The 14,002-nt window shown below is 34.7% G+C and overlaps 1 protein-coding gene across 1 annotated transcript in view; it reads right to left on the bottom strand.

Moving 5' to 3' along the window:
• Positions 1-14,002, bottom strand: part of CWC27 (CWC27 spliceosome associated cyclophilin) — a 223,739-nt gene that overhangs the window by 202,497 nt on the left and 7,240 nt on the right. Inside the window, exons 2-3 of the mRNA XM_065905603.1 lie at positions 11,074-11,170; positions 1,372-1,484 (exon numbers count right to left, since the gene is read on the bottom strand). Coding sequence (XP_065761675.1) covers positions 1,372-1,484; positions 11,074-11,170 — 210 coding nt within the window. The remainder of the gene's footprint in view (positions 1-1,371; positions 1,485-11,073; positions 11,171-14,002) is intronic.

The raw sequence follows: 14,002 nt of genomic DNA, 5'->3' as shown, positions 1-14,002 counted from the left end.
AGCACAGCCCAAATTAAATAAAATCAATTTAAAACTTTACCAACATAACTGTTTTACCTGAATAAAATAAGTAAAAACCTCAATTTAGAAAGGAATTGTCACAAAGAGCTATTCTGTTAACCAAATAACAAAGGAATGCTTCCTAACAGATGGAGGCTCTAAAATAAAGAGATATCTCAATTTTGTAACATATAAAACAGTCTAACAGTGACATTTGAGATTTTTTAAACTATTTCCCATGCTCTAAAGGCCATTATCATTTGAAAATTAAAGCAAACAGTTCAAGTATTTTTCTCAAGAGTCATATAGTAGCCCAGTATAAAATTAAAGGAAATTCCAGACACCATCCTTTTAGTATAAGTGTGAATTTTTTTAAAATTCACATATTTTAAGAGCTACTGATGTTTACTAATAGAACATAATATTGATACCATAAGATTGATAAATAACCCAGCTTTTAGCCTTTATTTGAACCCACCATTATCCTTAATATTTTAAATATGACATTAACTCTTTCTTTTTAGATCTATGTTAGCAGTTAACAAAGCATTGACCTATTTTTGATTAAAACTTACAGCCTTTTTAACATTTTTTATGTTGCTTCTTTCTTCTATTTCCCCGTGTTACGGCTTGCATTTTGTGATTTCTTATTAAGGCATGCAGTTTGTGCTACAAAGGTCTACTGTGTACAGTTTAAAATGAATTCTGCTGTGGACTGAATTATGTCCTCCTGGAGTACATGTTGACACTCTAACCTCCAGTGTGACTGTACCGAAGAGGAAAAGACACCAAAATGCTCTCTCTCCAGCATGTTAAGACGCAGCAAGAAGGCAGCCATTTGCAAGCCAGCAAGAGAACCTTCACAGGTAGTGAATGCCAGTACCTTGGTCTCAGACTTCTCAACCCCCAGAACTGTGAGAAATAAACTCCTACTGTTTAAACCACCCAGTCAGAAGTACTTTGTTATAGCGGCTCAAGTCAATTAATATAAATTCTATGTATTGTTAAAATAAAATGTTTTAAAATCAGATGGTATAAGCAATGTTCTAAAAACGTTTTACATGTGCAAAGTTATAGAGATCAGATAGTCAGATAACAGGAAAAATGCTATACAGTCTTTTCTCTGATTCACATTATTCTCATTACCACTTTTAGCTCCACCTGAATTCAATCTAGCATAAAACTCTGTGATAAGACAACTTAGAAAGAAAGCTTAATGGGATAAGTGCTGCACTTATTCTGTATAATTCTGAATATGTTATAGACCCAATTTTGTGTACTAATGTAAAATGCATTTTCTTCTGGGGGCTCAATCATTTCAATTAAGCAATCCAAACTGACCTGAAAATAAATTGTAAAATTCACACTCACCTTGAAGGGGGCCCCATAGACAGACTCTCCGCCAGTCCCTGTGCCGGTGGGGTCGCCCCCTTGGACTATAAAGCCAGGCACAACTCTGTGAAATATGGTGTTGTCATAATATGCTGGAAGAACATAAAAAAGAATTTGTCATTCTCTGTCATTTCAGTGTTAGTATAAAGAAATGTAACAGATTTCTGAATGTCAATCTTGTATCCTGCTACCTTGCTGAAATCATTTATCAGTTCGAATAGTTTTTGTGTGGAGTCTTAGGGGTTTTCTACATAGAGTATCATGCCATCTGCATATAATGACAATTTTACCTCGTCCTTTCCACTTTGGATAATTTTTATTTATTTTGCTTGTCTAATTGTTATGGCTAGGACTTCTAATACTATTGAATAAAAGTGCTAAGAGTGGGTATCCTTGTCTTGTTCCAAATTTTAGCAAGAGGGCTTCCAGTTTTTCACCACTGAGTATTATGCTGACTGTGGGTTTGTTACAAATAGCTTTTATTATGGTGAGATATTTCCTGTCATACCCATTTTGGTGAGAGTTTTTATCATGAATGAACACTGAATTTTATCAAATGCTTTATTGAGATGACCATGTGGTTTTTGTCTTTTTTGTTGACAAAACAGTCCCTTTTAAAACCACAATAAAAAATAAAATAAAATACCTAGGAATAAACCTGTCCAAGGAGGTGAAAGACCTATACACTGAGAACTATAAAACACTGATAAAGCAAATCAGAAATGATTCAAAAAATGGAGATATCCCACACTTGTAGGTTAGAAGAATTAACATTGTTAAGGTGGCCATATTACCCAAACCAATCTAAACATTTAATGTGATCCCTATCAAATTATCTATGACATTTTTCATGAAACTAGATCAGTTCAGTTCAGTCGCTCAGTTGTGTATGACTCGTTGCGTAACCCTAAATTTATATGCAAAATATAAATGCCAAAATGCCAAAGCAATCCTGAGGGAAAAAAACAAAGGTAGAAGCATAACTATCTCAGATTTCAGACAATACTTCCAAGCCACAGTAATCAAAACATGTGGTCTTAGCACAAAAACAGACATATAGATCAATGGAATGGAATAGAGGGCCCAGAAGTAAATCCAAACACTGTGGTCAATTATCTTCAACAAAGGAGGCAAGAATAAACAATGGAGAAAAGACAGTCTCTTCAGGAAGTGGTATTAGGAAAGCTGGACAGCTGCACATAAATCAATGAACTTAGAAAACAAACTCAAAATGGCTTAAAGACTTAAATATAAGACATCACACAATGAAACTCATAGAAGAGAACATAAGCAAAACTCTGACATAAATCTTAACAATGGTTTCCTAGGTCAGTCTCCCAAAACAAACAAAAACACAAGCAAAAGTAAACAAACAGGACCTGGTCACACTTCTAAGCTTTTGCACAGCAAAGGAAACTATCAACAAGATGAAAAGACAGCCTACGGAATGAGACAGAATATTTGCAAAAGATGAGACTGACCAGGGATTACTTTCAAAAATATACAAACAGTTCATACAGCTTAATAGAACCAAACAACCCAATCAAAAGTTCGGCATAAGATGTAAATAAACATTTCTTCAAAGAAGACATACAAATGACCAACAAACACATAAAAGGATGCTCAACATTACTAATTATTAGAGAAATGCAAATCAAAACCATAATGAGGTATCACATCACACCAGTCTGAATGGCCATCATCAAAAAGTTTACAAATAATAAAAGGGTGTAAATGTAAAGAATAAGAGAGTGTAGAGAAAAAGGAAACCCTCTTACACTGTTGGAAATGTAAATTGGTGTGGCCACTATGGAGAATAGTATGGCGGTTCCTTAAAAAATCTAAAAATAGAGTTACCATGTGATCCAGCAATCCCATCCTGGGCATATATCCAGAAAAGACAAAAACTCTAATTTGAAAAGATACACACATCCCAATGTTCATACAGCATTATTTACAATAGCCAAGACATGGAAGCAACCTAACTGTCCATCGACGGATGGATAAAGAAAATATGGTAGATAGATAAATATAGCAATATATACATACACATATATCAACATATATATCTACATATCATGAATGGATGATGAGCAACATGAATGGACTAAAGATTATCATATTAAGTGAAGTCAGAGAAAGACAAGTATTGTATGATATCACTTACATGGAGAATCTAAAAAAGGATATAAATGAACTAATTTACAAAACAAATAGACTAGCAGAGGTAGAAAACAAACTTATGGTTACCAAAGTGAAAAGGGGGTGGAGGAAGGATAAATTAAGAGTTTGGGGGCTTCCCTGGTGGCCTAGCGGTTGAGAATCTGCCAATGCAGGGGACATGGGTTCGATACCTGATCTGGGAAGATCCTACACGCCGTGGGGCATGCACCACAACTACCGAACCTGTGCTCTGGAGCCCACAAGCTACAACTAGCAAAGCCCATGTGCCCTATATCGTATGCCTCACAAAAGAGAAGCCACTGCAATGAGAAGCCTACACGCTCCAACTAGAGAGCAGTCCCTGTTTGACTCAACTGGAGAAAGCCCACACACAGCAACGAAGACCCAGCAGAGCCAAAACTTAATTTGAAAAGAGAGCCTGGGATTAGCAGATACAAACTACTATATAAAAAATAAACGACAAGGATCAGTGGATAACACAGGACACTATATTCAGTATCCTGCAATAACCTATAATGGAATAGAATCTGAATCTATTTACCTATATAACTTTTCTGTACATCTGAAACATACTCTAATAAAATAAAAATTTATCCATATCTAAAACTCAGTGTATCTACAGTTAGAGTTAACACAACTGGGCACAAGATTTTTTCCCCCAGAATGTTAAATAGGCTCCTAAACCAAAATCTTTTCTTCCCTACTTACTAAAAAATATCTAACACAGTTTCTACAGAAACCATAGTATTGGTTGTTTTGTATCTACTTCGAGGAATCTCTCAAACTCTGGATATAATTTTCAAAATAAAAACTGAAGAGGTTTTGGTATAGATCTGTGGTTCTCAACTAGGGGTAGAAGGAACAGCAATTTTTCTCTGTAGCACACATTTGTCAATGCCTGGAAATATCTGGCTGTCACATATGGGAGATGTTACTGGCATCAAGTAGGTAGAGGCCAGGGAGACTTGTAAACATCCTACAAGGCACAGAAAGCCCCCCCAACAAAGAATTATTAGCCCAAAATACCAGTAGTGCCGGAGATTGAGAAACCTTCATAAATACCCTATTTCTTAATTCTCTCTCATCTCCCCAGAAAATTAACTTATACAAACACTATACAAACCCAGAATAAATAAAAATTACTCACTGATTATAGGTCTAGCACCATTAGTGCACCCTTCTCAAGAAACATTCAATAAATAAAATGAGTAATCAATACAATATATAATTGAGTCATTGGAAAAGACCCCCATGCTGGGAAAGATTGAGGACAGGAGGAGAAGGGGGCAACAGAGGATAAGATGGTTGGATGGCATCACTGATTCAATGGACATGAGTTTGAGCAAGCTCCGGGAGTTGGTGATGGACAGGGAAGTCTGGTGTGCTGCAGTCCATGGGGTCTCAATGAGACGGACATGACTTAGGGACTGAACAACAAATTAGACTCTCATTAAGTTTGCTAAGTGATTGAAGAAATTATTTATATTTATATATACACTAATAAGCATACAGGAGAGATCATACATGATCCCTTAATTGAGCTGGAGTCAATTATTTAGTGCAGTTATAATTTAATCACATGCTGATGACTGCAAAACAGAGATGGAAAGAGCACAGTTCCCTCAAGACTTTACTGAGCTGCAGAACTTCTTGACACCAGATGTCTTATCAAAGAGAATGATAAATGTCTCCATTAATTACATCATTTTGAGTTGAGTCTTCTATTACATGAAACTGAACCAACCCAACTCATTCAACAAGTGCTTATCAAGTGCCTACTGTCGACCAGGCATTGTACTGATATAATTATTGACATAATCCATAAAATGCCAATTACATGAGTACTTTGTGACACTTTATTAGCCAAAACATGACTATGGTTTGTCATAATTCATAAAGTACTATAATACTGTGGCTTGCTCACAGGCACCCTCATAATTTTTCACATGAGCAAGCTATAACTGGAAATAAAACTCACATTTCAAAAAAGTAACCTGTAATCTAACAACTGTATCCAGTTTGGGGGATGGACTGGAAGAAATAGAAAGAAAGATTAACTGAATTTTTTTTCCCAATCCATTCTCTGAGTGAAGACTGTTGCACTACATTCATAAGAACTCCCAAGCACAGATAAATTCCCTTGGATACAAACAAGAATTGTAAAACCAAGAAGTCTAAAAGTATTTCTCCTGTATTCCTAAGTAACCATTTACTCTGATTAACAATGTATATTGCAGTTAGGAATTGTAAGTCTTGCCTCTCGTTGGTTGTAACCTTAAAACTCAATTTTCTTAAAAAAAAAAAAAATTGAGATATAATTGATGTACAAGATTACATTAGTTTCAGATGTACAACACAGGGATTCAATATTTGCATATATTGTGAAATGTTCACAGACAATAAATCTAGTTAACATCCATCACCACACAGTTACAAAATTTTTTTCTTGTGCTGAAAACTTCTAAGGTCTACTCTCTTAACAACTTCCAAATATGCAATAACTATAGTCGACATGCTGCACATATAATTTTATAATTATGAAACCAACAATATAAATTACTCATAGCACTATTCTGAAGATTAAATAATATGGAGACAACCTATAAACTTTTAAGTTCAACACAGATGTGAGATCAAGCTTTACTATTTCCACTTAAATTCTACAAATCCATATTTAAATTTGAATACCCCAGTCTACATCAAAAAATAAAAATAATCCATTATGCCCATAATATGCAAGCAACAGTTTTTAGACATGATCAGATTTACTTTTTCAAAGGATCACTTCAACTCCAGTAGGTGACAAGGTTGGATAGAGAGCAACTGCTGTCCAATCCAAACACACCTATGGCTTATCTGGAGACACACAGATTCAAGAATTCTCTAGAACAGAATCTATTAAGACTCAGCAATCTATTTGAGATGATGGAAGAGGGAAATGAAAGAGGTCTTTATTACTTGTGTTTTCAAATTTTAAAATTACCCATCTTTCTTTTTTGTATTTCCTATTAAGTCTTTCAGTGATGTTAGATTTTAACTTTAAACTTTTCTTTCTTTTCCTAATTATATTCTTGCTGGATAAATGAAATTATTATAACAGTATATATATTGAGTATAAATTTTCTATAGATTCTCTATACTAATTTTGTATTCTATCATGCCTAAATTCCAAATTTCCACATAATTTCTATATCCATTATTTCCACTTCCTTGTAATTTATTAATAATCACTGTTGAACTCTGCCTGCCTACCCACCTGCCAATGCAGGCAACTTAAGAAACATGGGGTTCAATCCCCGGGTCAGGAAGATCCCCTGGAGTAGGGCATGGCAACCCACTCCAATATTTTTGCTTGGAGAATCTCACAGACAGAAGAGCCCGGTGGCTACAGTCCATAGGGCTGCAAAGAGTCAGACACGACTGAAGTAACTCAGCAAGCATGCATGCACATGGAACTATGCACTTATAGTTCCAGCTCATCATGTGCTATAAAAGATCTTGCTGTTTGCAATGTTTGATGTCCTTAAGTGTTTAATTGAATGATAATTCAATTAGTATTTTGAAGAGGTTTTACTATTTCATTATGTGTGTTCATAATATCCTCCTGAACTTTCTTCACTACTGAAAAAAAACAATTTACCTGCATCTCAAATAGAAAATGGAGTTTCTATTCGGATGCTGAGTCTGCTACTTGTCATTAAGTTTTGTATTTCTGGCTATAACAATGTATGGGTATAACAACACATTCTGACTAATTATATTTCTGCTCAAGCGCATATAGGAATTTATAGTGCATTTTAAAGTCATGTATATGTGTCTCTTTTAGAATTTTTTTGTGTGTTTACTTCTACAAATATTATCATTAATAACTTTTAATTTAAAACTCATTTATGATCTCTCTATTTTAGTCTCTTGGGATTTTTTAAACAAATATTTTAGTCTTGTAAAGATATTTCTTTTAACCTCTTACTATATACTTAAACGTTTGTAACTTCTATATAATTTAAAGCTCTTGCTAAAGGAGGAAGAGGATAAAAGATAATTGATGAAGCATGGACACTGAGGAGACAGGGCTGAAGTAAAAATTCGAAAGAGTTAATAGTCACATAAACTATAAAAATTTTTATTTTCTTATCCACTTCTTTTTGCTCCCCACTTTGCTTTTCAAACCTAAAATTTCATTTCTTCCTCATTTTTCAGGAGAATTAATCAAATTATCAAAGATAACAGGCTTCTGTTGTCTTCTTCTTTAACCTACTTTTTAAACTTGTAATTTTTAAAAATTTTCACTCATTTAAAAAAAAATTTGTTTTGGTCACACCACATGGCATGTGGGATCTCAGTTCCTCAACCAGCAATCAAAACTGCACCCTCTACATTGCAAGGGTGGAATCTCAACCACCAGAGAATTCCCATAACATTTTCACTCTTTTTGAGTGTTCACCTAACTATCCTGCAGAGATCTGAAATCCAATATTAAGTCTGTGTAACTGTAAATCTTTTGTTTTCATAAAGAAAACAAAACTACCCCCAGACACAGAAAGACAAATAGTTAATTTTTTCACTTTTGTGTGGAATCTAAAATAAAGTCCAGCTCATAGAAACAGAGAGTAGAATGATGGTTGCCAGAGGTTGGGAGATGATGGTCAAAAAGATACAAATTTTCAATTAAAAGATGAGTAAGTTCTGGGGATCCAGTGCACAGCATGCTGATCGTTGTATACTAGAGATTTCTATTAATAGTATTGTGTATACTAGAAATGTGTACATATCATATTCTCACCACATACACACACACACACAAAAGTAACTATGTGAGGTAACGGATGTGGTACTTGATGACAGTAACCATTTCACAATATATACAATATCACATCATCACATTGTACACTATTAAAAAAATCATGCTGTACAACCTAAATGTATACAATTTTTGCCAATCATACTTCAATAAAAATGAAAAAAAAAAAGAATTTCTCTTAAACTGTGAATACCATTTTAGTTGATGACCATATCTGAGGCTGTGCTCCCACTAGCTTGTGTTTATTCATTTGCTCTTTAATTTTGGAAACCATGGCCTTTATTTTTTTAAATATTGGTATGACCATTATAAGATCTAGAAATATTGTGACTTGTTTAAATCATATAATCAGAGAATTACAATGAGGACCTCTGAATTAAATATTTAAAACTGACTTTATTCATTTAGGACCATCTTTATTTAAATTAGTTTTCTCAAATTTCTTGCTAACCTTTGCAATAATAATTCTATTTCTCACCTTTTCAGTTAAAAGAATTCCTCTAGTTATTTTTTTATTATTTTCCTTGTCTTTTTCTTTCTACTTGTATTCTCATAAATAGGGAAATAGTTTTATTGATGCTGTGATTAAGTTTCATCATCACCTAACTTAAGAACCTTATTTCTTCTTTCATTGTTATATTATATCCAGATGTTTTCTGTTTCTTCTATTCACCTGGTCATGGATTATAATTTATCATTTATTCTTTCTAATGTTTTTATACTTTCACTCCTCTGTAAAATTTGAGCTTAATATTCTTCAAACTTCTTTCCAGAAAAAAAACTGACTTTTCTGTGTCTACTGTGTTTCTCAGCTCTGCAGACAGTTATTTGAGGCTTCTCTGACTGAACTACCTGTCTGACTCAATTTCCTTCCTGCCTGCCATAGTAATTATTAATAATGGTCTTTACAGATGTCTTCTTTTCTCCTTTTCTTTTTTGTCAGCTCGATTTTTCTTTTCTTTTTTAAGGCGCTAAAGGAGGTTGTTTTATTTTATTGTCTTGGTCTGGGCATTTTTATTCTTTAAATCTTCCACTGGTAATTTTCTCTCCAATTATCTATTTGGAGAGCTCTCACTGCATCCTACTACTGGTTATTCTGTATTCTTTTTCACATCTTGCTTTAGACTCAAGAGTGCTGCTTTCTGATACCTTGATTAACCTTCTCTTTTTCTAAAAACCAGACATAATTTAAGACAATGATTTGCCACCACTAGAGATATCGGAAACTATATATATGCAATGTATACTGAAAGTCAACATGTTATAAATGTTATGTATATTTAGCTCTAAAAGGGAATATTCTAAAGGGGAAACCACTTAAGTGAATGTAATTCTGTAAAGTTTGTTAAAAAGAAAGATAGTCACTTTATTACTCAAATCTAGGAGTTACTAGTGACATTGATAATATCATCACTGAACGTTGGATGAAAGGCTTTATGGAGCAAATGAAATTTTTAATAGACATGAAAAAGTGGATTGAGAATTCCCTGGTAGTCTAGTGGTTAGGATTTGGCACTTTCACTACTGGGCCCCCAGGTTTTACCCCTGGCCCTGGTCAGGGAACTAACATCCCACAAGCCATACCACACGGACAAAAAACAAAAGAACGAGTGGGTCAACTTGAACAGAAAAAGAAGGGAAGAGAAAGTATTCCAAAAAGGCACGTGACGATATGAGAAGATTTCAGGAAATGGAGGTTATGAGTGGAAATGGGAAGGACCTGCTCAGGAAATAAAGGTAATAGTCAACTGAAACCACACAGTTATTCAGTGCAATGAAAAATGAAGTTGGAAAACTAGGAAGCCAAGCTGTCTGAGGATTTAACTACCAGATGAATTAAGTGTGAGGGTAAAGAGATCAAAGATAAGAAAATGGAAGACCAGGTAAGAGGCAATTACCATTACATGGGTAACAGTTAAGGCAGTTTGGGGAAGAAACTGGTAAAACTGGTTTTAAATTATTTGAGTTGTAGCTGACAGTAGAAGACTTGAGCAGAAAAGTACACTAGACAATCAGATATGTAAATTAGAGTTCAAAAGAGGAGAAATGGTTAGAAGTTAGCTCAGTTGGTAAAGAATCCACCTGCAATGCAGGAGACCATGGTTCGATTCCTGGGTGGGGAAGATCTGCTGGAGAAGGGATAGGCTACCCACGTCAGTATTCTTGGGCTTCCCTTGTGGCTCAGCTGGTAAAGAATCCACCAGCAATGCGGGAGACCTGGGTTCGATCCCTGGGTTGGGAAGATACCCTGGGGAAGGGAAAGGCTACCCACTCCAGTATTCTTGTCTGGAAAAGTCCATGGATTATACAGTCCATGGGGTCGCAAAGAGTCAGACACAACTGAGTGACTTTCACAACTTTCACTTTCACTGGTTGAAAGTAACAATTGAAGAAAAAAAATACAGAACTAAAAGCATCTTAGGGAGTACCCACTTTTAGAGGATGAAAGAAAGAAGTGAGATAAATTTCTCTGTTAAAGATGCAGAGATTTACTGACTGGTGGGGGGTAGGTGGGAGGGATTTTTATCTCCTCTCTCCATTTCCTGACACACAGCTCAAACCCACATTGCTTATATCAACTCTGATCATTCATTACCACTATTTAACATGAGTCTTCAATGTTGTTGGAAAATACACTGCAATTTTTAAATTAACAAAATTTCTTCTACAGAATAAAATTGAATAATTATGATTACCTTCCAAACAAAGCTGGATGAAATTTCTGCATGCTTTAGGAGCTTCTTTTGACCACAACTCTATATCAATATCTCCAGCTGTAGTTTTCAATAAAACCTGTAGAAAGCATATAAAATCACTGTTATCATTTTGCTTCATGATGAGTTTATTGGCTACTCAACATAAAGTATTCACTACTGAATTTTCAATTTTAAAACAAAAATAAGAAACTTTGCGTGGTTTCTGTTGTTATACTCAAAAACTTCAAATAGTCAGTACAAGTTACTCTATTTCTATCTTTTAAATACTATTTTCAGAAATAATTTAATTTATGCTTTAAGGAAAAAAATAGCACAAACATTTTTTAATCACAGAAAAAAATGCATTCATTTAAAAATCAATACTATAAACTTGCTTTAATTTTAAAAGTTTTTCACATCATTTCTTCCAATAAAATCGGTATAGCAAACTAAGACATTAAAGAACAATGATCCCATGAAACTACAGCACTATAAGATGACTTCACAATTATCTTTTAACATATGAACAGTGGACCTCTTCATTCACAATCACGCCATTTCTAATTTACAAAGGAACATTCTTAATCCAATTCTGGGTTGTGTATTAGGGATCAAACCAGTGTCTCCTGTGTCTCCTACACTGGCAGGAGGATTCTTTACCACTGAGCCACCAGGGAAGCCCCTTAAAATTACTATCTACAGTAAATGAAATCCTTTGATAGTCTCCTTTCCACAGCTCATGAAGGCAGTTACTCCTTGGTGCGAGCAGCCATCTGACAGGAACCAAAATCCCTATCGAGTCCGCAGGAAGAAACAAGTTATAACAGTCTTATTAATAACCACAAACAACCAAAAAGAACAGAAAGCTCTACATCTGAACACCCGGGCACAGCTGAAACCAACTTCTCTAGTATCACTTCCCCCATATATCCAGCCCTCAGTGTACCAAAGTAGAACAGGGTTCACTGTCAATCACTGATTAATGGTTCCTGACATATGACCATCACCATCACTTTTGCTACAATTGCCTTTCAGTTTCTGCTTCAGAAGCCCAAATTACACTGCCATAATTTATATAACATTGATGAATGCACTGTATCTTTTTGGGCTTTTACCGGCTACATAGTTCTCTTATAATTATGCACCTGGGGGTGGAGGAGGTGACAATATCTATACTGTGGTAGATTTTAAAATGGTTTCCTTAACACTGAAAGAAATACAAAAGAACCAAAAGTACTAATGTGCATGATTTTCTCAATCCTTTACACTTTCTCTACAAAAAGAAGGGGACATTTGTTGAGTGCCTCCCATATGCCAGCCTTTGTGCCAGACACTTTACATACCCTATCTCATTTAATCCTCATTTGCAAGGTAGGTATCATTACTCCTATTTTATTTATGAAGAATCAGAGACTCAGATAGTCAATTTATCTAGGGTCTACAGTGAACACACTTAAACCAAAGGCTATCTAATGCAAAGCCCATGCTGCTTCCATCTCACCATACTGCCTCCACAAAGTTCTCCATAAATTCTACACTATGCTGGAAAAAAAAAGTCCATCAAACTCTAGGGCACCATCACACGTTGCAAAATAAATCTCCAAGTTACCCTGGTCCCAAATAATTTGAGTAGAAAACAGTGTCTAAGTAAAAGGCACTCATATATTGCTTTGCATATGAGCATATTCAGGCATACCTCTGAGACATCACAGGTTTAGTTTCACACCACTACAACAAAGTGAATATTGCAAAAAAGCGAGTCACATAAAGTTTCTGGCTTCTCAGTGCATACAGAAGTTATGTTTACCCTAGACTGTATGCAATAGCATTATGTCTGAAAAGACAAAGTGCAAACCTTAATTTTAAAATACTTTATTACTAAAAACTGCCAATCTACATGTAAGCCTTTAGTGAATCATAATCTTTTCGCTGGTGGAGGGCTTAAAATGTTGCAAGAATTACCCAAATGTGACCCAAAGACACAAAGTGAACAAATGCTGTTGGAAAAATGCCAAGAGGCTTGCTCTTATATGTATTAGTGCATCACTTTGCTGTATACCTGAGACTAACACAACATTGTACATTAACTATACTTCAATTTAAAAAAAAAAAAAAGAATAACTGAACAACCAATGGATCATTGAAGAAATCAAAGGAAAAAAAATACCTAGGGACAGAAACACCACATACCAAACCTTATGGGGTACAACAAAAGTGTTCTTAAAAGAGAAGGTCATAGCAATATAGGCCAAACTCAAGAAACAAGACCATCTAAAACAATCTAACTTTACAGCTAGATGAACTAGAAAAAGATGAACAAACAAAGTCAAAAGTTAGAAGAAGAAAGGAAATAATAAAGAACACAATATAAATAAATGAAATAGAGACTAAAAAACAGTAGAAAAGATCAATGAAGCTAACAACTAGCTCTTTGAAAAGATAAACAAAACTGACAAAACTTTAGCCACACTCACGAAGAAAAAGAGGGCTCAAATAAATAAAATCAGAACTGTAAAAGAAATGACAACTGATACCATAAAATACAAAGGAGCAAAGAGATACTCTGAACAATTATATGCCAACAAATTGGACAACCTAGAAAAATATAGACAAATTCCAAAAACATACAACCTTCCATGACTGAAACGTGAAAAAAGAGAAAATCTAAATAGACAGATTACTAGTAAGGAGATCTAATCAGTAATCAAAAACTGCCAACAAACAAAAGCACAGGATCAGATGGCTTCACTGATGAATTCTACCAAACATTCAAAGAGTAAATATCTATCCTTCTTAAACTCATTTTACAAAGCTAGCATTATCCTGATACCAAAACCAAAAACACCACAAAACAAGAAATTACTAGAGCTAATCAATGACTATAGTAAAGTTGCAGGATATAAAATTAACACACAGAAATCCCTTGCAT

The sequence above is a fragment of the Muntiacus reevesi genome, chromosome 14, assembly GCF_963930625.1.
Source record: "Muntiacus reevesi chromosome 14, mMunRee1.1, whole genome shotgun sequence".
NCBI classification, from domain to species: domain Eukaryota; kingdom Metazoa; phylum Chordata; class Mammalia; order Artiodactyla; family Cervidae; genus Muntiacus; species Muntiacus reevesi.
Note: the sequence above shows the minus strand (reverse complement) of the source record. Positions and strands in the feature narration are given on the sequence as shown.